The following is a 26869-nucleotide window of genomic DNA, read 5'->3' on the forward strand; positions in this document are numbered from 1 at the left end:
CAATAGTAATAAATCCTTCACCTGAGCACCCAGTCTGTAAAGTTAATCGGCTTGCCCTAAGTCAACATCACTACTTCTGCTTATATATTTTTGGTTAGATTGGGTGTATTTTGGAAATGAACGTCGTTACCTGTATCTTACTTACAGCAGTGAAACTGAAGGCTTTACATCTGTTTATCAAGATCCAATAACTTTTGTGTGAGCAGGACGTAGCCATCGTCTTAGCCCTGTAAGTAATTTGTTTCCTTTGTTGGGTAAACCCTGCAAGGAGGAAATACTTTGTTAGGTTTTAGTTAAATATGTTTGTCTAAATAGGTGACAGCGATCCGCATTAAAAAACTAAAAAAACCGTGCTTTTGTGTCTTTTTTTTTTTTCAAGGGAGGATATGCTCCCTCCTTTACCCTTCGGCGTCCGCCCGTGTCTCCCACCGCAGACAACGAAGCGCTCCGGGCGGAGCACTGCTGGCGGTGCCGCGTGCGTTTGGGAGGCGCCTGGAGCGCCGCTCCCCCGGCAAACGCCCTCGCTCCGTTTCCTTCCGCTTCCCGTTCGCTCGCGGCAGCGCCGCACGCGGCCGGCCCCGGCCTCGGCCCCGCCCCCGGGGGCGCAGAGGCCCCGCCCGGCCGGCCCCGCCCCGCGGTGACGTCACCGCCCCGCTCCGCCGCAGCCCCCGCCGCACGGAGCCGCCGCCGGCAGCCGCGCTCCGGCCCGGCCCCGCCATGCCCTCGGAGCGGCCCTTCAAGCAGCGCCGCGCCTTCGGTGAGCCCCGCCCGGGCCCTGAGCCGCGGGGACGGCTCCGCGGGGGGCGGCCGGGCGGCGGCCGGTCACGGGTGGTGGGAGGCGGCCGCCTGGGGAGCGGGGCTGGGGCTGGGGCTGAGCTCAGGGGACCCGCGGCCACAGGGCCTGCGGGCTGGCCCCGGGGGGCGAGCAGGGCGGGCGGAGGCTGGCCTGGGGCTTCGGGACCTGGCGAGGGGAAGGGTGGGGAGGGGAAGACCCGCGCCGCACCGCGCCCCGCTGCCCCCCGGGGAGCCGCTTTTCGCCCCGGCCAGCCGGCGCGGGGGCAGCTCCTGCTGCGGGCCCCGCTGCGCCCCCTGGAGCTCCGAGCCCCGCAGGTTCCTCCCTCGCCTCCCGGGCGCTGTTGGCTCAAGCGCGCGGCGTTGTGCAGGGGCAGGCGGCGGCTGCCGTGGAAGGCGCCGGGCCTGGTTGCCGAACCGCCGGCGAAACCGGGCGGAACGCCAGCTGCTGCTTCTCCTGACCTCTGCCAGCTGACGCTGGGGAACGCGCGTGTTTCTGGCGGTTACGTCCCGAGCAGGGAGGGATCGGCTGGGAGTTACCGCCAGGTGATGCCCGAACGAGGGCTACTGGTGCCAAACAGGAGCTTGGGTGTCAGGTGCTGGCCAGGCACTGGTTAGGGCATGTTTCCTACGCGAGGCTTTAAAACTGGAGCTTTTTCCTCCCACAGTGCTGAGCCAGCCCCTCGCTGCCCGCTTGGAAACTGTAACTGTTTGGCAATTTATTGTCGCAACCCTTCCAGCCTTGAACACTTACCCAGCCTCCTCAGGCTGCAGCGACCCATCCAAGTAAACGTGCACCAACAAAAATCAGGTCTGGGTGCCCAGGGGGTGCTTGCTTTGCTCACTGCTCTCTTATTCTCTACTCTCCTAAGCTATTTGTTAAAAGCAATAAAGTCCTAAATCAAACCCTTAGTAACTATCTATTGCCGAACTGGTGAGAATCAGCTTATTACAGTCAGGAGGAGTCTGGCTTCTGCCTTTCCACATTGCTCAGACTTTGCGCAAACCCAAAGGAAAACAAAATCCGAGGCTCAGAGCAGTTAAAAGAAAGCAGGATTAAAATAGCCCGGGAGGGAAAGAGGGGGGTGAGGGAGTTTGGTACTGGCAACTGCCTGTGCCGCTTGTTTCTGTGTACTTTCCTCTGCCCTTTTGCTCCCTCAGCTGACTGCTTTGCAGAGCTCGGCCAGGAGGAGGGGAAGGAGGAGGAGGCCTGGCAGCCCACGCAGTTGCTTTGGGTTAGGGCTGGAATTGCTCGGTTGGAGAAAGTAAATACAGCTTGTTTTCATCTTCAAATCATTACACAACAGGAGCAGGAAGTGATTGTTTACAATGCAGTTGGAAAGGGCTGATGGAAAATATTTCCAGGGACACTGTACCCTCAGAATGGCTTAATTTTTAAGGCTTCAAAACTTTAGAGAAGTGGAACAGTTCCAAAAAAACAGAAAAGGGAGAGTCAGGAATATAGCTGTTTACAAAAGCTGCCCAGGCTCTGGTTTGCTTGCTTTCACAGCAAGTGGCTTGCTTAGGTCTTGGTCTACCACCTCTTAGTGAAGATTCTGCTTTTCTCAGTGCCCATTTTCCCCTTGTAGTTTTGATGTCGAGATTTGTTTTTCCATTGAGTTTCTTCTGTTTGTTCATCTGCTTTGTCTTGCATCTATTCTGAATAAATTTTCCGGATTCCTGCTCATCGTGGTTGAGGACTTGAAAAAGGAACTGGATGAGAAACACCAAAGGTTGGAGACGAGGCATGCTGAGGGCACAGAGGCTGGCTTCCCCTGTGATCCGAAGCACAGTGAGAGAGTGAGGTGCCGTGATCTGCTCCAGCCCTTGGCACATCTGCAGCAGGGCATCTTTGGTCTAGATGCATGGGGGTAAAATCTGGTGGTGACCCTCAGCTCCCCCACGCTAATCCTTTCTGGGGATGCTGAGGCTGCTGTGTTCTGCTTAGTCAGGCCCATTGCAGGAGTCTAAAACAGTTTCCAGAATAAAGCTGTGGTCTGTAGCAAAGGAACAGGGTGTCCTGGCTGCAGCCGCATGTGCCGCTGCCCGATGACACCATCGCACATCCTGTGAGGAGCGCGAGTCCTCCAGTGGGTTAGGTGGCAATGATGCCTCCCACTGCTCTCAGAGGGATTGTTTTGCAGCGGCTGCCCTGCTGTTGAGAGACTGCCAGCAAGCTTCAGGCCTTGTTTTCGCTGCGGTGTGTAACTGGTGTGAGTATGGACGTGGACCTTCCACCTCACCGGCCGGTCAGCCGAGCTCAGGTCTCGTAGCGAGCCAGCCTCATGCCCTGGCGTCCTGTTGAAATTGGGGCGCTTTGCAAGGAGACACGTACGTGTGTGTCCTGGAGCCCCTGGCAAGGTGACAGACTGAGGTTTGACCTCAGCCTCTACATGCTGAATATTTCCATCCTGGATTCAGTTCCCTGGGAGACTTGCCTTCAGGTCTGGGAACGCACTTCTCTTTACAGAAAAGGCAGCAATAGATGAGAGTAGCACGTAGAACTGAATTCCCTCTCTCCTTGGCTCCAGGGAAAAATAAAGCATTGCCTTCTCTGGTGACTCACCTAGTATAAGCTGGCCAAGCTTGTATCAGTTCAAAGACCACCAGTGGACAAACTGTCTCTGCCACGTGCCATCCTGTGCTTGTCATACCTGTTTTGTGTAATGGTCACTTGGAAAAACATCCTGGTCTTGCTCTGAGGTTGGTTGCAGGATCAGCTTGTCCCCACGCGCTGTGCTTTGAGCGTTCACGCTCTCGCAGCCGTGCTTTTAACAGACGGGGCTCCTTGAAGTGAGGTTTGCTGTTTCACCTCGATGCCTGGTGGCCTCTACCTGCTTGTATTAATCACTGAGGATGTTCTGTGACGTGATTTGATGTGGGGTTGATTAACAGCATTGACAAAAATATTCGTACAAGAGGAGTTAACATGTTGAAAACAAATGCCAGTGAGATGTACAGACTGCAAATATTTATTTTATATATATATATATATATTATATATGTATATAATGAAAGCTCCCAACTGGCAGCCAGGAATAATAAGGCCTGTGTGTCTCTTGGTCCTTACTTCATACTTTCTTCACTACAAAAACTGAAGATAACCCCTCGAACCAGAAGGGCAGAGGTTCCAGTGGATTCTGGACCGGTGAATTCGCCTCTGCCACTGCTGAGCTGTGGCCACGGCCTGGTCATCGCCCTCGGCCTCAGCCTGCCTTCCGCTGCCAGTTGTGGGGGGACCGCTGCCACCAGAACCCTGCAGGAGGTCTCCCGGGACATTCCCCTGCTTGTGCCACCACCTGCAGCCGACCTGCTGTGTGTACACACCACTAACTGTGGTTGGGGCCTTGTTTGATGCCTTTTGTCTTGAAGGCGATTTGGGAATAGGCTTTGAGGGAAAACAAAGGAATATATCCGAGTCTCTCGTGCCTGGCAAAATCTCCCCAAATAGGCCCTGCAAATCTCTGCGTGTTCAGGCATGCTTGTGTGCAAACAGCAATGACCCGGCCTCTGCTAAGTCTCTCTGTACATGCACAGATGTGTTCTGCCTTGTGGTTGTCGGGAGCGCCAGTCCTTTGCTTGAGCAACTTGAAGCGTCCTGAGTGGTTCTGAGAAATGGGAGTACATTCCTGCTATCCTGGAGGCTCGGGAGTGCGGAGAACAAACAAAAGGCAGAGGGAAGCCCTTGCAGAGGACAGCCTTCTGGCTGCTCATAAGAAAGGAACTTGTTGTTCTTTTTCCAGGGCTAGTGAAACTGTGACTAAACACTGAGCGAAAAAGCCAGTTCTTTATCTGGAGCACTGATGTAAACACCGTGTGTACAATCCAAACATGGCACAGAAGGTATGACTTGTTTGTCCCCCATGCTCAGGGGAGAAGCCTTCAACATCTGCTTTCTCCTTCTCTGTTTCTCGTGCTTTTTACACAGTCCCTGTCCCTGGAAGCAGAGCTGTTGGCTCCTCAGTGCCATTTTGTAGCAAGGGTGCACTAAAGCTTGTTGAGAAACAACAGCCTTTACTTGGTTAACTTCATCTGACGGGAAGAGAAAACATCTGGTCTGATGTAACAAGACAGTGATTTCTTCTCCTGTCTGAGTACACTACATCCATCCTTTCTGTGGCATCCAGGCTGATGCTTCCAGCTGCCCCTGGGCTGTAAGTGAAGAGGGGAGGTCGAGGGCCCAAACCCCTGCAGTGCCGTTCAGTGTAGCAGGGCCCCTTCTCTTGGCCCGCACATAGCTTCTCAAGGGTGGGCTCCACAAGCCCACAGGAGCATCTTCCGCTGGTCCCCTGTGCCAGGCCTGCTACGAGGCTGTCAGTGTGTGTGGAGCAGAGCTGTATCTTCTTCATAACGCCCCTGTCACATCACGACAATGTGACTCCAGACTTCTCCGGCTCTCCTCGTTTCGCTGTGTGTGCTGGAGCACACAGCACCTGCACCGCTGCGTTGGGGATGTCCCCGGGCAGATGCAGAGAGGAGAAGCCCTGAATTGCCCCGTCTGAACGATGGAGGCCCGGCGCTCCCCTGGCGTGTTCCACGGCAGGGGGACACAGAGCTGTGTGACCAGGGATCAAGTCTCTTGGCGGGAGTTTAGACTTAGCAGCTGCTGCGTGGCTCTGCTTGGCGATGAGCTGAGCCCTTAACCACAGATGTGTCAGGTACAAATGCTCCTCCCTGGAGGTAGTCTCAAAATCATGCTCACATTGTGAAACCACTAAGAAAATGGAGTGTGATTCCTGTTTAATCTATTTGTAAGCTCTACCTCTGATACCTTTCTGTGACAGCGGAGCATAACCCTCTACCTGCACCATGTCGCAGAGATGCACTTTGTATTGGACAGCAAGTTCAAAACAGCGGGTTTTGTCCGGAGTCCTCCCACCTGTCCAGAGGCCCCCAGCTTTGCAGGCAAATGAAGAAAGCTAGGAACAGTGATCACAATCATTGCCAAGTTGCTGTAATGCTGCTGTCCCACGTGGCCTGGGACAATGGCCCTTTCTCAGCAGCGAGGACTGCCTTCCCCGGGCAGGGCTGGCCTCACCAGCTTCATCCTCCTGTCCTGGACGTGGGAGTCTCCCGTTGTTCCTCCTGCAGTGCCATGGGCCTGAGACTGAGCTCTCCAGCACCAGGCAGGGACAGGGCAGGTTAGCTGTGGTGTGAGCCGTGCAGATAAACGGGTGTATTTCCTGGTAGGTAGAGGTGTCAGGCCTTAGGGCAGCATGTTACATAAATATTTATTGACGTTCATCTGGAATGACCTGCATAACTTGCCCGTGTCTTTGGCAGTTGCCAGCTCATCCCAGATGCATCCTTATTTCAGACTATCCAATTCCTCCCTCCTTGCAGAAGATCTCTAGGCGGGACAACCATGCTCTAGCAACGCTCTGCCCTGGGACTGAGTACAGCAGCTTCTTGGGGAAATGTGCTGGTTTTCTGCATCTGCTTCGGATATGAGGCAGATCCAGCCCCATGCTGGCTGGCAGAGCACCTCGCAGGTGGCAGAGGCAGCCCCGGGGCTTCCTGAGTGCTCCTGCTCAGCTCGGGTGCTGTTAACCTTGCAGCATGTTGATAGCATGTGCAGGTGGTGTTTTCAAATGCAAGCCGCAGCGTTGCTGTTGGTCACAGGCAGCAGAGCTGGTCACCGAGTCCGTCTGCTGCCCCAGGGCAGTACCAGTGCCTGACCAGCGTTCGTCTGCTGTCCCCTGAAAAATGCTGCCCCTTATGCAACTGCACTGTTAGAGAATTTGCCATGTGTTCTCCTTATGTTCCACCATCTGTATATTTTGTCTGATTAAGCTCTTGCGCACCCAGGGCTGTCCTTTCATCCTGTGTCTGCATGGTGTTCGGCACAGCTGAGCCCCGTGTCCCGTAGCCGGAGTTCCTTGGCACTTCTGGCAAACAGGTTCATGCTCTGAAAGTCGTAAAATTTTCCACTGCTGTCCTTAACTGGCATAATGATCTCATCCTATATTGCCATGGGAGATGTTGTATGTCCACATCTTTGGGAGAACAGCTTGGGAAGGACCTCAGTCAAGAAAACAGCAGAGATTCCTGTGCTTGGGACAACTTGCAAGCTTTGCTGTTTGTGCTTAACAGCTGAAACAGCAGTTGGAGGAGAGAGAGGCGATTTTCCTGGCATATGCACTGCTACAAAAATACTCTCGTCTTTCAATAGGCCCTAGCAGTGAACTTTTTTTTTCAGGAACAGCCAATAAAAAGCGTGTTTTTTATCTTACTGCCATTTTGAGCTTTTGCATCCTGGCAGTAGAAGCCTGGCTCCCCTCGTGGCTGATGAACGGTGCCTGCACCTGGGAGCAGAGGCAGTGCTTCTCCCTCCCTCTGGTGGGTGTCTGCAGGTTATTCGCCTTTGCTCAGCCCTTTTGAAATACTGGCCTTATTTCCTTTGTCATCCCAGCCCCCCCCCCCTCCCCCCCCGGCTGGAGTCCCTGAGCTGCCAAAGTGCGGGGAGGTGTTTGGCTTGTCCTTGTGGCAGGGAGAGACCAGAGGAGAAATGAGGGTATGGGCTGGGTCCTGTAAACAGCTCTCGTTCACCTATCAGCCAAGGCTTGACTGTAGCCAGATGCTGCAGCAAAGGGGAAAGTCTTAACCTCAGCTAGCACGACTGTAATTCAGGAGAAGAACAAGGCTTGTAAGATCAGACCTGCAGCATGTGAAGTGTGACTGCAGACACTGCTGGCAGAAGGGGAGGGAGGCTGCGAGGGAAGCTGCCCGCTGGCAGTGCCCTGCATGGCCTGGGGCTGGGCTGTCCCCTGTCAACGGCCGCTGCATGCTCCTGATCCGTGCTCCATCCTTTCTTACTGTTTTCTCTTTATTCCTGCAGTTTACTTAATTGGACCACATGTGAGCTAAATTAAAGATAGTAGTATATAGCTATTCTTTGCTGCAGGATGTTGAGGATGCTTTCTTGAGGCAGAGGATCCACATCCACCTCTGTTGTGCACATAGAAATGACCCCGTTGTGCAGGGCTTGGTGCAGGATGGCTTCTCCCGATTCCCAGCCCTACTTGGGCAGGAGATAGTCGTGGAAGTAATTGGTGCACTAAGACTAAGAGGGGACTGCATGTGCTCCTTAGGAGATCTTTGCGTGTCCTGGAGACTTCTGCCTGCATCTTCAGGCACCTGGACAGCTTAGGTGGGGTTGCCCTGAACTGCTTTCCTGAAGGTAGACTCTGAAACGGACGGCCCCTGGAGCAAAGCAGCACATTCTGCCATTGCATTGTGATAACGCCAATCTGCTGGGTCCCGCAGGGTCCTCTGGGATGAGAGAGGCTGCAAAAGCTCCAACCCCTGTGAGCAGGACCAGGTCCTGGGTGCGTGGCAGGTCTCGGAGGGTGTGAATAGGCAGCTGTAGCTCCGACTAGCGAGAACTTCAGAGCTGATGGCTCATGCCCTGAATTCCTGCTGGCTTTGAGGAAGCTCATCCACATGGCAACATCCCTGTAGTACGCAGAGAGGTGCAGGACAGCGTGGATACTGAAGCTGGAAAAACACAAAGCATTCTGCAGGCTATGTTAGTCCCCAGCAGATCTGAGTCAACAGCAGTCAGGTTGTCTAAGTATGTGTGCCAGTGTGCTGTCCGCTCCTGCTGCGGGCTTGCAGGCTTTGGGACGTGCTGTGGAGTGCAGCGAGCAGTGGGAGCAGGGCTCTGCAGGGAGGCAGGCCTGTGCCACAGGCTGGCTGCTCCCTCTGGGTGCCCTGCACTCCCAATGGGGCGCCGTCGTACCAGCATCACCCGTGCTGATTTCTGTGTAACTCCTCAGTGACTGAGACCTCGGGAGAGTTGGCTCCTTCATGGGATAACTCTGGATGCCCTGGATCATCGGATAGGGTGAAACGGAAGCATGAGGAAACACACCTCCAATCATGAAAGCCGAAACGAGTATGCCCAAATTTTTCATTCAGTCCAAATAATCTTGCTGCCTTGCTAGCCCATGAAGCCCTATAGAAGGAAGGTCTAGCTGTTCCTAGCAGAGGAATGTTTTCCTCTCAGGGGAGGCAAAAATAATGCTCAAAAATTTCTGTGATATGGTGATTTTGTAGCCTTGTGGCCTCTGAAGAGTTCCAGGCTGTTCCCAAAGGAGTATCTAGCCAAATCTATAAGCAACGAGGTTTTATTGAGTAGTTAGAGGAGAAATGCTCAAAACTTATGGGGAGAAAATACAATACAGTCACCTGCACTTGCTCTTACCTCAGCACTGGCAGGTCAGGAGGCACTTGGGCTGCCTGAGGCAGGCAGCCAGGCTTGGGGCAGGTGCTGTGGGCAGGGTGATCCAGGACAGGTCCTGTGGTACCAAGGTCTTCTACGAGATGTTTGCATGTCTATGCAGCCCGTAGTTATCGGCCATCACCCCTGGCTCACACACTGCGATCCGTGACACTGATTCCCCAGTGCATTTCCGACAAAGGCTCTGCAGGTTGCGCGGTGCCTCCCAGGGCTGCAGTGTCCCAGGAGGAGGCCGAGGGCCGCCGTGTCCCTGTGCAGGACGCACAGCCCGCTGGCACCCTGCTCGGCTTCCCCACCCTCCAGTTTTGAATTGGGGTGGAAAGCAGAGGCTCCTCTGGCAGAGCAGTGGGGGAGAGGGGAATTGAAATTCTTCGGTCAGCTCGAAAAGTATGCACGCTTTTACGTGCTGCCTGCTGTATGTGTCAGTGAGTGTGAACTCTGGAGGAAGATGTGTTAGAATGGCTGGGAGTAACTGCAGGAAAAAAATCTTACAGCATGTGGGTCCTTCTCCTTGCTTAACTTTGTTTCCCTGTTTCCACAGCAGGTCTAGAAATACTTTCTCTCAGGCCAAGAGCTGTTGTAGCTGCAGATCTGTGATGGTGAAGGAGTCCTACTTGACAAGGCATATCTCTTTAGGACTGAGGCACTCTGCCAAGTAGTGCTTGCAAGTGCACAGCAGGCAGAAGGAAATGGCTAAAACCCAGTCCCAGATGGAGAATCATCTGGGGAAGCAGCCAGGAGACACGAGGAGCCTGAGCTTCCAGAGTTGAGACCCTAAAGCTGCTGCTGCTGCCTGGCACTGATGGTTATGAACTCTGTTTGCTCATGTGGATTTAGGAATACAGCTTTATAATCCTTACAGTCTTATTTCAGTCACTGTTTCCACGTGTTTTGGCCAGTTTTACCAGGCAGGGTGGCACTTCCTGTCTTTGGGGGGCGACTGGGGTGGTGAGAAGCCATAAAGGTCTGCTCACTGAAGCTGAGATTGCGCTGACAATCTCACTGCTGCAAAATATGAAGCACTGGCCCAGAGTACAGAATTTGCATTTCTTTTGCCATGTCCCTCCTGTCAGTTTGTAGCTTGTAGGGTGGTTGCTTCGTTTTGACTTGAATTACCACAGCCAGATGTTCCTAACTTCCTTGTTTTACTTTTCTCCTTCCAGCGGATCGTTGTAAAGAAGTACAGCAGATCCGAGAGCAGCATCCAAACAAAATCCCAGTAAGTGCTGATTCTTGCTCTTCTCGTAATTAACTGTTAAAGTAACTTCACTTGTGTTGCTGGGGCTTCCTATGCATTGGAATAAGCAAAAGGGTTTGAGCCTGCAGCTCTGTGAGATTGGGGGAAGATGGCCCAGATGGAGAGGGCTCACATCACACCCTTCCTGCTGGCAGGACTTGCAGCGAGCTGTGTTGCAGCTGCTGCCCTCTTCCTGCATCTCCAGTTTCTACTCCAGGCCTTTGGGTGAGTCCCCTTTTGCTTTGACAGAGGGCCTGGAGGATTTGCAGAGTGCGTGGCTTGGCTTTGTGCCCAGGGAAAGACAAATCTCTCCTCCTCACATGAGAGTGCTTCCTGAGGGAGTGAGGAAGGGGCTGTGCCATGTGCAGGTGTGGGGGACTGCCTGGGAAGAGCACTTTCAGTGTGTTTGTCTCAGCCCACTAGAGACAAAGGAGTAGATAACCTGAACTCTGCCTGAAAGAAGGAGTTTTCTGCTTGTGTTTGAAGGAAAATCACATCCTAGGATGATGCCTCGCTGTGCTTAAGATTTTCTGGCACATCTCATAAAGAGGTAGGCAGAAGCTGGGGGCTGTCTTGTGTTTCCCTACCCACCTTATGCCGGGGGCTAGCTTTCTGTCTCCGCATTTCCTGAAGCTGGCTACATTTCCATGGCAAGAAATGCTGACTGCAGGAACACACAGCTCCCACTGAGGAGGCTGTGGGTGTGTGTCGGGGGGTGCTGCTTCCACTTGGTTCTGCTGGGAAGGAACCTCCAGCTGAGGCTGGTAGGCAGCTGAGGGGTGACTCTGCCTCAGCTTCATGCCTCCTCGCTGGGAGCTCTAGCCACAGCCTGCAGCAGATGCTTTAGAAACCCATCTTCTGCCCCGTTAGAGGATGGACTGAGCTTATGTCTGCCCATTGCCCTCACCAGCTATCGGCTCCAGCACTCTCCTTCTGGAGCCCATTGAAGTTGGGCCTTTGAAGAGCAGCTGCAAGCTTCCAACCAACTCTGTTGAGTTGAAGGGTCTAAAATCAAAGAGGAACAATCCTGTTCAACCCAGCCTGCACTGGGGGTAGCAACAGGAGCAAGCCCAGAGCACTTTAATTCTCAGCTAAATGAGATCTGGTGACTCATGAGCAGTGGTGCTGCAGAGGGAAAGCCAAGGCTGTGTTTGTGCTGTGCAAAGAAATATCTGCCAGGTTACAGGGTTAAACAAACAAACACGTCTGCACACTCACAGAGGAACACAGAGATGCAGTGTCAGTTAGGGGACCCAAAATAATACCCTGTCTCAGGACAGCGGTGGGTGGAAACTTGAGTTATGTACTCAGAGGAAGGGACAGCCTTCCCTGGGCTCCTGCCAGGGCTGTGCCAGGGACCCTCAGCTCCAGTGTCCAAGGCCAACAGACATGGATATGAGTAAATGCCGGAGCGCCTTTGGGACTGAGGGGACACTGTACCTATTCCCACTGAGGGACTTCCACCCAGCTCAGCTGGACAGGGGGAGGCTGTTGATGATGGTAGCATTCACAGGAGTGTTGATCTGTGTGGCTGGCTGTGTATGGAGGTCCATATGTGTTACATGCATGCATTGCTGTGTGTGCACATGCCTCCTGGGAATACATCCTTAGCCGATGATTGGACCTGGGGACATGGAGCCACAACAGCCTTGCCTATGTCAGGTTGTCACATCTGGTCCCATTCCCTAACATAATCGCTTCCATCTCTTCAGTCTGGGCCCCACAACAAGAGTTGAGTTTGTGAATGCTGCCCAGGCCCCTGCTGCAGTGGGACCGTGTCTCCCCAGGCTCTGCCCTAAGCCTTCCCACTTGTGCCAAGCTCGCTTTATGTCTGCAGAGGGTTCCCACCACGAGAGGGGGTGTCCCATGCTGAGGAACCCCTGGGCTGGGGCAGCAGCTTGGGAGAGGTAGTTCTGTATACAAGCCCAGTGGCTTCAGGGATGTTATATTAACATTTGATTGTGCATTTACCTCCAGAGCTACACAAGAACTTCTTATCCATTGGCCACCTGTTCCTTTAGCCGTTACCCAAATAGCAGCTCATGCTCTGGAAATAGAAACTCTTGGAGCTGTTCTACATGACAGAACCTGTGTCTGCTCAAGGCACGATGCAGCTGTTGCTTTAACAGCTGGGACATCCTCCTCAGCCCATTCTTGGATTAATTGAAAGGCTTTTCGTGGTGGGATGGAACTGTCTGGTAATTAGAGATAGCTACCTCTGTCTTTGTTAGACACAAGTGAGAAATGAGGCACAGCCCACGTGTACAGGGCCCTCTACAGCTGAAGGTGTGTGTGCAAGCAGTTGCTGTGTAGCTGTCCCTTTGTGCACACTCCTGTTAAAATCCTGAGCTCCAGGCGTTGCCTCTGTATCTCCCAGTGGCCAGAGCTGCATCCCTGTCTGTGGCTGTTGCGAGAGTCCAGCCCCTTGAGACTGTTCATCTACCTGTAGCCAAAATACTCATTTGTGAAAGTGAAACTCATATTAAACAGAATAGGATAGCTTTGTTTGTGCTTGCCTCCCCTCCTGCAGGGAGTAAGGGAAGTTAGGAGGTAGGTAAGTACATAAAATCACTCTTTCAGCAGGACCCTATATGGCAAAAGGGAGCAATACCTGTTTTTTCATGGTCTTTTGCTCTGGAAAAAGAGGAGACACATGGCCAGTGTGAGTACATGGGTGGATTGAGGGACCCTTCATACATTGGTTGTCCGGTTTCTTTGGCTCCTGGGTTTCCCTTGTGTGATCTTTGGGGATGGGCTCTTCAGGCAGTGTTTAGGTGCAGAGTTCCCACCAAGGTGCCTTGTACCACTCCCTTGTCGGGGCACTGCCTGGGGTGCAGGCTCTGTGCTAGGCGAGTGTCCTGTTACGCCAGAGGAGGAAGCTCTGCAAGTGGTGAGCAGGCTGTGGAAGGAGCTGAGCCACCTCTCAGTGCTGTCTGCTGGGGGGACCGAGCTTGGCTTGAGTGCAATGTCCTGCAGTCCCCTGCCTTCTGCTGGCTGCTGTGACTGGCAAGGCGCCTCTCTCCAGCACTGTTCCCAGCTGGGCTTCAATCTGTTCCAGGCCAACACCCTTGGAGATTCCTCTCTCCAAGGGAGAAATGAGTCTCAGTAGCCAGTGGTAAATAAAGGCTGCAGTGCCCTCAGCTTTCTCTGTCTTGCAGGGTGGCAGCTCGGTGGTGGTGTCTGGGAACACCACCTTGTTCTCACTCCAGACTTTTCCCTTGCTGCTTCTGCTTGTGTTTAGCTTCACCTCTGCAATCCCTTCTGCCACAGCAGGGGCTGAGGGGCAGTGAAGGGCCACAGGCAAGTCCCAGTTGGCATCCGTGTCCTCGGCCCCACTGTTCCCCACAGCTCTGCACGGGGCATATGGCATTGCATGCGCTGCGTATGCGGGGCTGCTCCTGATGGAGGTGCAGCCACACAAATGGCATGTTGTCCTGTGATTCCTTCCCGTCTTGTAGGTGTTGAGGACTCTCCTGGCTGTCTGGGAACAGCTCTCCTTCCCAGCAAGACGAGCGCTGGTGAGGGGACCCTTCTCCAGGACAGCCTCTGCTGCAGAGGGAGAGAGTAGGAGTGGGAATGGGGTGGGCAGGAGACCTTCTGCACTGGGAAGGGATCTGGGTGTTCTTCCACTGCACTTCTGACTGGGTCTGCAGGGACCCCAGAGATGCTTAGTGCTTTTATTTGTGGTCAGGCAGCAGGAGCTGCCTTGCCACTGCTGACAGAAGCCAGTGTGTCACCAAATGGTTAAGAGAAAGGCAAATCAAGCAGTGTTCCCAAAGGCAAATCCCAGTGTTCCCTGTTCCTTCTGGATCCATGGAGCCATCTTCTGGGCAGCATGATCTCCTCACGCTGCTCCGTGCCCCTGCTGCCAAAGGCGTTTTTGGTCTCCCATCTATTTTTTTTGGAAAGGAGCTGGGAAAATGGTTCACGGGAATTACCTTATAGTGAAAAATAATGTTCAGTAGTGAAAAATAATGTTCAGTCTCAACTTGGAGAAGACAATGAACTGATTAGTATACAAGTGTCCTTCTGTGGAGAAAATAGCTAGGGACTGGAGAGATGTGGGAGTCAGTGTCACTGTAATGGGAATGTATTGAGCTTTATAAGAAATATCATTAATTACTGTAAATACCTACCTCCTTCTTTCTTGGTATACAAATAGTACATTTCCAGGTTGGTTTAGAATAGCAATTGTAGCTGTCAGCAGACACTCCTTAACAGAAGAAATTCATTAATTATTGGTGGGAAAACTGAATAGAAATCCTTGTTTTGTCTTTTCAGAGCATAGGTGTGGTAAGAACTTTGCCAAGCAAGATCTCTTGAAAGACAAGGAGGACAGGCTGGGCTGTTCCCTTGGTGGCACTGTGCTGAAGTGCCATGGAAGCTCCCTGCCACCGGAGAAGTGGCCATGGGTTCTGATGCATTTTGGAGTCAGTGTGGCTGACTGTTACCATGAGGAATGGAACTGGCAAAATCCAACCTCGCCTTTCTGAAGGAATGCCTTGGGTGACTTTGCAGTTATTTATAAAAACTTTGCTTGTTTGGGAATATCCACAGCTTTTCCTAAACAAGCAGAGTGATGCTGAGCTGCAGCAGCTCTGCTTCATGGCACAGAAGGGATGGAAAATGTCTCCTGCTATGCAGAGGTTGTCTGGTCAGGACTGATCAGGTTGAGCAAGCTCCTCTTTCTCTCCCCCCATCCTCTCCGCCATGTGTACAGGGAGTTGGGCCCTTAGCTCAGTTTTTGGTAAGTCTGAAAGTGATGTTAAAATACACTTTGCTGCTATTACAGCTCTCCTGCGTGTTAGGGGAGGCATCAGTCCACTAGGGCGTACTCTTTCTCAGTCAGCCAGAGCAGTTGATGTTTTAGTTCACTTATCTTGGATGCTCTCCACCATCTGGCTCTGGCAGACAGGCTCGGGCATGACTCTTTGCTGAAGAGCTGTCTGCAGCCAACCTGGTGGTCACTGCTTGTGTCCTTTTTTGTTTCTCTGCAGGGACAAACAAGGTGGGGCCTTACCTCAACATCTCCACTTGTATGACCTTGAGGCTATGGCTTGGGGCACTGTAAACTGAGGCTAACCCTGCTGTTGACTTTCTCCCCAGGTCATCATTGAACGCTATAAAGGGGAGAAACAGCTGCCAGTGCTGGACAAGACCAAGTTCCTTGTCCCAGACCATGTCAACATGAGTGAATTGGTCAAAATAATCCGGTGAGTAGGGTGGCCCTGACTGACATGCTGTGAACACAGAGAGGTGGGGCGAGGGTGAGGCAAAGGCAGCTGCTGAGGGTGAGGATGAAGGACAGAAAAACCACAGCAACATTTTGTTGTAGTATGGACCAGTTGTTTGTGTGAGGGATGCCCAGCACCTGATGAAGGACTATGACCTCTCCCTCGCAGGACACTTCATGAGCTGACAGGGGGGACTCCAGTTCCCTTCCCGTATCCTTCAGCTCAGATGGAAGAGTCCCCTCTGCTTTGCCCAAGGCAGCAGTGTTTGGGGAAAGGAGCTTTGCAGAGCCCCAACTCCTGAGGACTTAGAGCCCCTAGCAGCTCAGCGTGGCTCACCAGCAGCATGTCCTGAGCATATGGGAGGAAGTCCTGGTTGTGCTGGCCCAGTCCTAGGTGAACGGCGTCATGGGGGGAGGCAGAACTTGCTCTCACAGTGAGTTGACCCAGGTCCTCCTGCCCTTGCCCCTCCAGGCGCCGCTTGCAGCTGAATCCCACCCAGGCTTTCTTCCTGCTGGTGAACCAGCACAGCATGGTGAGCGTGTCCACCCCCATCTCAGAGATCTACGAGCAGGAGAAGGATGAGGATGGCTTCCTCTACATGGTCTATGCTTCCCAGGAGACCTTTGGCTACTGAGGCCTGCCGAGAGGCGGCATGTGGAGACGGATGAACTGTGGTGCGCAGGCCCCTGGCCTTGGGAAACCACACAACCAGGGGCTCGCAAGAGGGGACCTGTGCTGACTCCCCTTCCTCTCCCTCCCTCCCCTTCCTTTCACCCTCTCACCAAAGAGGCTCGTGGCGTGTATTGGACTCACACAACCCTTCACCTCCGTGTAGATAGTTCCGTTCCCTCCATGCGCATGCACACGTGTGCATGTAGACCTACAGACACCCAGGCACACAAATTGGGCCTCAGCTTCCCATCCCATCCCCTTGGCGTAACCCCTGCTGCTCTCACTGTGTGTGTGTGTGCGTGTTTCTAGCCTACTGCCAGAATGGTTTGGCCAGTGGTGGAGAGAGGTGTCCTGGGACACTGAAGAGGACACTGTCACCTTCGCTTTCAGCACAGGGAGAGCTGCCTCCTTCTCCCAGACACTAATAAAGGGCAGGAAGTCTGCAAAAGCAGCAAACAAATGTTATCGTTGCTCCTGAGTTTTAATTGATTTTAATTATACCCATATCAGATTCTTGGTGCTACTGAGTAGATGTAGGCGTCTCTATAGGACTGTGGATAATGTATATTCTTTAGGTGTTTTTTGGTTTTTTTTTGAGGGATAGGTTGGAAGGGGGAGAGGGGGTAATTTTTCCTGTTTTCTGTAGGTAAATCAGGCTTTGTTGCACTTTAAGTCATAGTAGATGTCAGAGTGAAATTTACTTTTAATTTATACAGGTTTGCTATATATAGTGCTGCTCCTCTGTTGACAGTTGTACCTAGATTGTATTTGCTTTTTTTTTTTAATAGAACTTATTTCCCTTCTCTATGTCTCCCCATTGCATGCAATTTTTCAGTCTCAGTGTGGCAAAGAGTTTGTTCAAGGAATGTAATGATTTGTATTTGCTACCTTCCCATTCCTGTTTTTCATGTATTATACCAAAAAATGTATATGATAAAATTCCACCCAGTTTAACCTATACAAAGGTACATATATAAATATATATATATAAAATAAATATAAATCCAAGTTGTGTCTTGTAGGAATGTTCTGTTTCCATCTCATTTGTCTATGTTAATCTGTCCCTCCTATCAAGTAAGAGTGCATGCTCCCCATGTTTGCTACTGCATTGTATGCCCAGTCCTTGGAGCTGGTTAGTCAGTCCAAGCTATGGCAAGAGTTGCTGGCTTGGGTTGCTGGACTAGGGCAAAGGTAGAAGCTTGGTCTGGAGGACAGGGCACTGGATAGTGATGCGGGAAACATGCTTATCTTTAACCTGTTTGTGACAAAGTGTTAAGTAAGTGTCTTGTGACTGAGTTTACTCATCTGGGGAAAAAATGGATATGGAGGGATTTGCATGGTCTCTGTGCTTTTAAAGGAAGCTGAGCAGTGCTGGAAACCTCCCTGAGTACTCAGTCAAAACCATTTTCCAGCCAAAGGCAGGAACTGAAGGGCATTTAGCATTTCAGTGTGTTTTCCTTCCTTTGCACTGCCTAGCAGAGAAGAGTTTCCCTGAGTTGCAGCTGACAGTTGTTTTGTTCATGTCTTTTGCCTAAAGGGAATTTTCTGTCCAGGTGTCCCAGTGTAAGGGACAGACTCAGAAGAGCTCACACACGTGGGTAAATGCTGAAGAAAGACTGTGGGAAGCCAGCTTGAAGCACTGCACCCAGCACAGTATAGACGAGAACAGTTGCCCACTGCTCCTGGCAGCTGGAGCAGCAATGGGAGCTTGCCCTTTGTTAACCATCAAACTCAGGTCTTTAAACTCTGGTGCCAAAGCTGAAGCCCTCTCCCACCCATTTCCCTGTGGGATGCGCTCCTGCAGGTGAGGGGGGCTGTGCCTTGCTTCAGCATCCCCACAGCAGAGTAGTTTCAGGTGAGGTTTTTTCCCTCTGGGAACTGGTAAAGGAGTAGCAGACATGGTTAAACACAGTGGGCTGGAGCCCTTGGTGGGGTAGAGCAGTGGAGCTCAGCTGTGTCACCGTGTCCACCACGAACAGTCACCTGGAGATGTGCTGATTCCCTTCACAGCTGTGGCTCTCTGCTGCAAGTGACAGGGAAAGTATGATTTCAGAAGACAAAGCTATGGAAGAGGTAAAACAGCACTGCCGGTGTCAGCAGGTCTTGAATGATTTTAGTGCACTTGACTGTATTAAAAGGTGAAGAAAGGTTACTGTTGGGGTGGCTCCCCTTTAGGATAGCCTGGAGCTGTTACTACTCTCTCTCCCTTTTGCCTCCCACATAATATTATTGCCTTCAAGGTTCAACCACTTCCAGGGTCTCTCCTCTTTTTCAGGCAGTTCTTTGCTGTTCTTCTTTCCCCCACACTGCCCTTAATTCCTTGTGACTCTTAAATAATGGTAAGTAAGAATTTGAGATCATCCTCATAGCTCTGGGAGCACAGGACTGCCCTGTTCATTCACGCACTGACGTTATCCTGTGCATTCCGCTGGGGTCAGTGCTGGCCTGGCTTCTAATAACTTCAGCTTCTCACAGGTCTCTGGAAATGCCACTGCCTTCCCCATGTCCCACAGGGCAACCTCCTCCTTATGTTGGACATGAAAGCAGATCCTTGCCTTGCCTTTCTGCAACCCTTTCACTAGTAAAATTCAGGAAAATCTGCGTGTTTGATGCAAGCAACTGCTTGTGCATGAGGAACTGCATGGGCTTTACATAGTCTGATGCCTTTAGGCATTTCTTGAATAGTGAATAATGTTCCTCATGAGAGACTGGCTAGGCTAAAGGGCTGACCAGAACAGGCCTAGCCAGCCAGCCTGACCCAGAGCTGAGTCAATGAACCAAGGCAGAGTTTGCAGCACAGAGCTCTGCAGGTGCTGGCTGACAGCAAATTAGCAAACCATCAGGGTAGGAGGAAGGAGAATTTTCTCTGGAGGCAGTGTGAGGCTGGGGTAAGGCACCCAGCAAAGATACAATGCTGGTTGGTTTGCTCATGATACAAAAGGGGGGTGAAAACCCAGAGATGATCATGACAGTTTTAGAGGACGCTTTCAGTCCCCTTTTATGTCATCTGCCTTATCACAGATGTGTGTCTTAATGTCTGTTCCATCTCTAGATTAACACGCTGGTGTGAGTCTTTGCACTAGACCATCATTAGTACAACATTTTAAGATAAACCCCAGTGCTGCAATCTTCTGAATGTTACCTTTGACCCATGAGCAAACCCACCCATAGGATTGGTACAGATGATGTGGTGACTGCTAACAATGTAGACTGCAGCTGATGATTTGGTAGGCAACACACTGCCTTTTTGTACAATCACAACCTATAATGCTGAGAGTTACAACCCAGGGAACCCCTGTTCTTGTTTAACAAATAATACCCTGAGTTGATGAGCTATGGCCATATCGAGTAATGGAAAAATACAATCCACATGAGCTTAAAAAATAGGAAAACTCAGACAGGAATTCATAAAGCTGTGAAAGTGGTAGCCGCCATATGGTTTAAAAAAAAAAAAAAAAAAGACAGGACACTGTGCAATAGGGATGCTTCTTTGCCAAAAGGTGTGAGAGTACAAGGCAAAGGAGTCACAGGAAACAATGCGTGCAAGTAGAGTTCTGGGTGTCTCAAGCTCCACTAAACCAGTAGCATTCTGCCCAACTAGAGTGAGTTACAGATGTGAGAGTAGAACAAAAGGCTAGAAAGTGGAAATCTGAGGTGTTAATGTAACATCCAGAGCATGAGTTTGAAAATGGGAAAACGTCTAGAAAACATAAAAGCTGGCATGAGTGGTACGGGGACATTTGGAGTGATTCCATCACCATGAGACTGAGCCATTCACCCAGAACCAAAGTTGTAAAAATGCTGACAGCAGCAGGTCTTATGTGCCCACTGACTCACAGGGGCAGAGAAGGAAGAAGAGCTGGAAGACAACAGCCTGAGAAACTCCTCCTTCTCCCCTAAGCACAGTGAAAATGGCTTGGCTGATTTTCTAAATGGTTTAAATAAGGACAATCTCCAGTTAGGAGAAATGGAGAAATGTGCATAACTTAAAACCTCATGAGGTTCTTTTAAATCACGTTACTTAGGAGAGCATGTTCACCACCCCCTTCCCCATCTCTATCTGCTGCTGTGACCTGTCCCACCCGCTCCAAGGATGCATGGACCAGCTCAGAAACAGCCAGCCCCAGCTGCACAACAGCAGCTCCTATTGCTAACAAAACCCCAGTGTTGCGAGGGAAGGATGAGGAGAAAGCCTGCAGAGAGCTAAGGGAGGCACTTCTTGGGTGCCCTACCAGCAATGGTAGCCTCACAAACGTGCACTCATAACACAGATGGTGTGTTGGCCTTGGCTAGCTGCCAGAAACCCACCCAGCCAACCTGTCACTCCCCCTCCTCAGAAACACTTGGAGAACGCAAGGTGAAAAAAATCACAGGTCAAGATAAAGACAAGGAGATAAATGCCAGTTAACCTGACACACAACACAGCCTTAACCTGGGGAAAACCGACTTAAATTTATTGTCAATTAAAACAGATTTGGATGATGACAAACAAAGACAACAATTAAAACACTTTCCCCCATGTCTTTTACCTGGGTACAAGTTCAGTCATAGAATCACAGCATGGTTCAGTCACAGAGAATTTACATGCATTCAGTCATAGAGAATTTACATCCTGAGTGCTGATTTCTCAGAATATGTTCAGTCATAGAATCACAGCATGGTTTGGGTTGGAAGGGACCCCAAATCCCATCTAGTTCCAACCCCTTGCCATAGGGATGCCACCTGCTAGATCAGGTTGCCCAGGGCCTCATCCAACCTGGCCTTGAACTCCTCCAGGGATGGGGCATCCACATCTTCTCTGGGCAGCCTGAGCCAGGGCCTCACCACCCTCTGAGTGAAGAATTTCCTCCTAACCTCTAGTCTAAATCTCCCCTCTTTTAGTTTAAAACCATTCCCTCTTGTCCTATCATTATTTACACGAGTAGAGAGTCCTCCATCTTTTTATCTTTTTATCTTTTCTCTAATCTCCCTATACTGAGTCTGTTTTGCCTGTGATTATAATTGTTGAGTGATTTCCCCATCCTTATCTCAACCCTTGAGCCCTTTTCATTGTATTTTCTTCCCCTTTTCCTTTGAGGAGGGGGAGTGAGAGAGCAGCTGTGGTGGAGCTCAGCTGCCCACCTGAGTAAAACCACCACATCCAGAGCATTCAGTTTTACTTCTGGAGGGACTGGGAGCTGGTAGGGGTTGTAGAGCCAGGAGGCAGTGTGGCCACGTTTGTGCCAGCCCATGTGATGAGGCAGCATGGAGGCACCTACCATCCCTGGCATGGTCATACACCTCAGCACAGTCCAGCAGCATCTGGCTGAGGGTCAGTTCCACATTCCTGGCATCTTCCTCGTCCTCAGTGCCAGGACACACTGGGTTGGGTGGCAGGTCAGAAACTGTGAGTAGGAGGATTTCCCAGCAAGCAGGGGCATGGGAAGTGGAGGCAGATAGGAGCCCTTGGGGGTTCCCTTTGTTCCCTGTAAATTTTTTATCCCTCTTTAGCACAGGAGTTCCCCAGCACGTCCCATTGTCCACATCTGTTTGCCCTGGGAGCCCCTTGCATATCCCTTTTGTCCTCTTTGGTCCCCTGTTGCCTCCGTGGGAGTCCTTTGCTCTGGGAACTCCCCTGGCTCCTCCCAGAGGCCCCCCCTTTTTATACTGGGACCCCAGTGCCGGTGCCACCCTGCGCCCTGTAGCTTACACCCAGCTCACCTGGCCCTGGGAGATGTGGTCCTGATCCTGCTGGGGCTGGTCGTGACTGAGGCCGTGCAGGGCCACAGGCACACCCCAGGACTGCTGCCCCCACCCCGGGGTGGGACACACTCCCCCCAAACCTCAAGGAGAGGCCGCCTGGGGTGGAGGGGCCAGCGTGCACCCAGCACAGAGAGACCCTTTTAACTGGTGTCCTCCCAGCTAGGGCCAGTAACACTAGGATTGATACTAGGATTTCCCTTCAAGTTCTTTATGTTGAAGTAAATAAATCAGCCCCTCCCCATCCCGCTGCCTCCCGTGGGATGGGCAGGGGCCGGGGTGCCCCAATGTCAGGAGGTGGGGGCGTCCTGGGATGTGTCTTAATAAACAGTCTCCAGCTGTGCTGACTTCCATTGCTCACATTCATTTATTATTTTAAAACACTGACAAAACACATCACATCGTGATCTATATATATAAATTTATTTTTATACAGTTATAAATTTATATATATAAGACCTTTAAATTTCTGTATACTCAGGACACAAAGTTTGGGATAGCTTCACTGGCTACAACAAAAGTATTTTTGTTATGAAAACACAAAAAGGGGAGGTGCAAATATCAAAAACGCTGAAAAATAAAAATAAAAATAAAAATAAAAACGAGTGCAAAATGAATGAAAGTGCAAAAAGGCTTTATCATAATCTTTCCAAAACATACCCCTCTTTTTCTCCTCCCAAGAAGGAAGGGGTGGATTGGAGGGACAGAGCTGTGCTGCAGCGGTCGGCTATTTCCCTCTCCTGTGCACCAAGGGGTTACCCCAAAGAGGTTAAGGACTGAGGAACAGAAGAGCAGAAGCATCCAAGTTGTGTTTCTCTCAAGGCTCCCTCCTCTTCTCCAACTCCTTTCATTGCACTCAAGTCCCCTGACTGCCTCTGCAGGAGGCACCTGCCCTAAGCCATAAACACACCCAGACAAACTTGGTCTCTGGCAAGACAGAAAACTGTCACTCTCCTTGCTGAGCTTCAGGCTGGCTGCTTTCAGAAATGGAGACCTCAGCCTCGCACCATCACGCTGCGTGTTTCCACAAGGAAAAATCCCTTCTCAAGAGACTCCAACAGTCCCCACGCACCCAGAGCCACCTGTGGAACTGCCACCCCAGAAGATGCCTTGTGCCCGAAGCCAGTGTTTGGTGGGACATCCCACATGGCTCCAGCAGGAACAGGAACAACAAACAGGGAGCACAGGCGTGGGGAGCCTCTACTCACAAATACATTTGACTTCAAAAACCCTTCATTGACTTAGAAGCTTTCGCTGTCGTCACAGCTCTCAGGAAGGCCCCAGACCTGTGGGCCCAATTCAGTCCCCGTGTTGACTCCAGCTTCTCGGTGACACGGCAGTGGATGTTCCTGCAAGGAGTCTCATTGGGCGAAAAGGAAAGGAAACTTTGGTCCTTCTGCCTTGGTCACAGCTGCCCTTGATGCTCCCTGAAGAGGGCCTCTTGGTCAATGCTCTCTGAAGACAGAGGACTTGCCAAGGCCAGGGGTGCAAGTGAACCTTCCTTCTCCTGGCTTCCTTCTTGGGACCAGAGACAACTTCTGCTCATGGAGAATGTGTTGCCTGAGACCCTGGGCTGGGGTCTGCCACCTCCATGGCTTCAGAGACCATCACAATAAAACAGCATCACACCAACAGTGGAGGACATGATATTGTGATTTTTTTTTTTTTTTTTTTCCACACTGGTACCCACAAACACCCATCCACATGTACACACAATACTTTGGGTTTGGTTTCCTTTTTAAAGGAAACAAAAAGCCTTATAAGATTTAACAGCAAATAGCCCTTTACCATCTACAAACCCTATAACTCCTTCACCTAAAACAACCCAGAAGATTTGTACCCAAAGGGCTGAGAGACAGCCTAAGAGTCTGAAGAACTGGTGTTCAAGCAGCAGACAAGTGTGTGCAGCAGAGACCCTCCCCTTTCAAGCAGGGCTGGTTTTCCTCACAGCTGCTCCCTGGGCAGAGCTCAGATCCTGCAGAGGCTGGGATCCAGCTCTGCAGCCAGACCTCACAGCCAAGGGAAAGCACCTCTGCAGTCCTGTCCGGTTTGGGGCTGCTTGCTTAGAGGGAGGTCAGAAGAGCCCAGGTGTGGCATTATGCCATTGGCATAGCTTCCTGCTGATGCTGAAGGCTGGCACAGTACAGAGCACACACCTCTGCCTGTTTGCCTGCTGCCCAGGCAGAGCATGGCTCAACCACATGCAACAGAGCAAGAGCTGATGGCATTGGCTGTGCCTGGTCTTGAAAGCTTTATGGCTCCTCTTGCCCTTCAGCAGGGATCTTCTGAACTCACCACTACCTCTGCTTCCCAGGGCAGCCCCGTGAGAAACAAGGCACTCCATCACTCACACGGGTTCCTAATCTGACACTCCTCGCCTAGCACCCAGTGACACTGCTTAGTCCCTTCTCCAGCAGGAAGAATGGCTTTGCATAAGGGAAGGGAGTAGACGAGAACAGGATGTTCATAAGTTGTTTCCTTATGAGCCCAATAACCACACCCTATGCAAGGGTAACAAGAGCCAAGCAGGAACCATTCCAGATCACACCTGAAGATGTCTCAGCGGGGCTTGCATGAAGAGTCCCACAGCTGAAGGTCCTAGGCCTGCTCCTCCTCTCCCCTAGCACGCAGTGGCCCAGGAAGACACTCCCCATTAGCTAAAGAGACCACCTTCAGGACCATTTACCATGAATCAAAGGTGACTAGGAGTAACTGTGGGACCCAGTTTTTCTTTCCTACTCACCCTCTCTCCACAGCTGGCCACACCACAGTGCTTGAAAAGGTGAAAGAAAGTGAAAAGGGAAAGGAGAGGGAGAGCTCACTCAAACCCAAGCATTGACAAAATAAATACACGGACTAGTTTCAAGTCCTGCATAAAGAGCAAGCAGCAGACATTTCAAGAGCAGGTCAAATGTGACCCCAAATATTCAGTAACAAAGAGTCAAAATGCTACATTTCCATGGGAATCCTAGAACAGATTGACCCAAGTGTAACAGTGGCTTCCAAGGCAGTTCTGCTCCAAAAGACATTGCTAGGGCACTTACCAAGACCCTTAATCTCTGTCTTTGGACACTGGAAAAGGGGAAAAAAATGTTTTGCTCTGGCATGTCATTCTTGGGAACGAGAAAGAAAGTGGATGTGGGACTTGGATAACGTCACTGCACACTATGGAGAGCCCTTGGGTTGGGTGGCTGCCCTCCAGCACTGCACTGCCATACCACTGCTCCAGCAGCACCCGCAGGATGACAAAGTACAGCAAGTGCAGTGTGGGTGCTACAGGGCTCATCCCTGGTACCTGGGAACACACGGAATATCTGACTGCGCCAGGAACCTCCTCCATTGCAAGGGAGAGTTACGTGGGCATTTCCAAAGTGCTTGCACCCTTGTTGGAAAGGTGGCATGTTACTAAAAGGACAGGAAGAAGGAAGGAAGGAAGGAAGGAAGGAAGGAAGGAAGGAAGGAAGGAAGGAAGGAAGGAAGGAAGGAAGGAAGGAAGGAAGGAAGGAAGGAAAAACAGTTAGCTGCTGGCTTTCTTTTGGTTTGAAGGGAAGGAATCTAGAAGACAGCAGAGGATCCTGCTCTTCACACAGGAAAGTCTGGGGGCCTCTCAAGGGCAAAAAAGGGGGAGAAGGCAGCTTGACAGGATCAAGTCAGTCAAGTCAGGAATGCTTTATGAACCAAGCCCTGATTCTGCCTACAGATAGTTTTTGCCCTTGGCAGCGGTCTCAACTCTAGAAAGAGCCTTGCTCCTAATCACAGAATCACAGAATGGCTTGGGTTGGAAGGGACTTTTAAAGATCATCTAACTCCATACTCCCTGCCATAGGCAGGGCTGCCACCCACGAGATCAGGTTCGCCAAGGCCCCAAGTGGGCCAAAGCAGACCTGACTCTCCTTCACAGAAGATTTTTTAATTGCTGCAGGAGGGAACAAACTAACGAAGCATTGTTTCTCCCAGAGACATGTTGTCGAAGACAGCCTGAAGTGCAAGTGGAAATGCAGCTTGTTCTGCACCCACCCAGCTCTGACCCCATGGATTTGCTGCATTACAGTAAAGAGGAATAAAACAGAGATGCTGGTCATGGGCAGAGCTGCAGCCAGGAAACACTGCTCCCAGTGGGGGAAAGATGGGCCGCTGGTTCCCAGTGCGGTGAAGGTCTCGAGTCACAAGATTTCAGATAGGAAAAGGCAAAGTGAGCAAAAGCTCCTTGGGAGCATCCAAGCCCTCTGAGAGGAACACACTGAGAAAAAAAAAAAAAATCTCTCTCAGCTGCTGAGCAAAGGCAAGACCAGCCTGTGAGTATGTACCCTTATCTTGGTGGCTTAAGCTGTGGTGCCAGTGCCCAGCTGCTACAACCTCTGCACTGCTCCGCCATCCCTGAACACACCCGAATAGGTGCAGTCATAGCAGGACATCGGGGCAGCTTTCGCACTGAGGCAGGCTAGTCCCACATCCACCTGCTGCCTGTGTAGCCACCCCCAAGGCTCGTGGTCAGCCTGTACCCAGCGCTGGAGCAGAGAGGCAGCGTGGTGAGAGAGTGAGGGAGAGGACAGGAGATGGACTGGTGGGAGAGCAGAGATGCTGCAGGACACGACAAGCTGCGGGCGGTCGGGGGAATCTCTGTCCTGGCCAGACAGTTTGGCAGCACCAGTGCTGAAGGACGGTCCCAACGGGGCCAAGAAAAGTCACTTTAAGGTGTCATCAGCGTTCTTGAACATGAGGATGGCATTGTAGATCTTGAGTGCTGGGCCCAGCTTAACACTCATAATCTTGACGATGTCAGCCTGAGTCAGCAAGAGGAATGCTTCACCATCAATCATCTGGAGAGGAGAGCAGGGACAGAGGCATTCACCAACAGCCCAGGCTGTGACCTCCCAGAGACAGACAGCTCAGTTACTCTCTGGGGACATGCACAGCTACATTCACAGCCCTTGGTGGGCTGCCACAGCAGCA

The 26869-nt window shown here is 51.4% G+C and overlaps 2 protein-coding genes across 4 annotated transcripts in view; one reads left to right on the forward strand and one right to left on the reverse strand.

Moving 5' to 3' along the window:
- The first annotated feature begins 606 nt into the window (after positions 1-606).
- On the forward strand, positions 607-17185 carry MAP1LC3A (microtubule associated protein 1 light chain 3 alpha). 2 transcript variants are annotated; one of them, XM_040575916.1, is made up of 4 exons: positions 607-757; positions 10198-10253; positions 15378-15484; positions 15977-17185. In XM_040575916.1, the coding sequence occupies exons 1-4, from the start codon at positions 718-720 to the stop codon at positions 16137-16139; spliced, it is 366 nt and encodes a 121-aa protein (XP_040431850.1). In that variant the 5' UTR covers positions 607-717; the 3' UTR covers positions 16140-17185. The 2 variants fall into 2 exon arrangements, with proteins under 2 accessions (XP_040431850.1, XP_040431849.1); XM_040575915.1 differs by lacking the exon at positions 607-757 and adding an exon at positions 1399-1603.
- Positions 17186-22269: 5084 nt separating this feature from the next.
- L3MBTL1 (L3MBTL histone methyl-lysine binding protein 1) overlaps positions 22270-26869 on the reverse strand; it is a 40049-nt gene continuing 35449 nt past the window's right edge. For both annotated transcript variants that reach the window (XM_040575522.1, XM_040575521.1), the window contains exon 23: positions 22270-26736. In XM_040575522.1, coding sequence (XP_040431456.1) covers positions 26602-26736 — 135 coding nt within the window. In that variant the 3' untranslated portion in view covers positions 22270-26601. The remainder of the gene's footprint in view (positions 26737-26869) is intronic.

Source organism: Cygnus olor, chromosome 16 (genome assembly GCF_009769625.2).
Source record: "Cygnus olor isolate bCygOlo1 chromosome 16, bCygOlo1.pri.v2, whole genome shotgun sequence".
NCBI lineage: Eukaryota > Metazoa > Chordata > Aves > Anseriformes > Anatidae > Cygnus > Cygnus olor.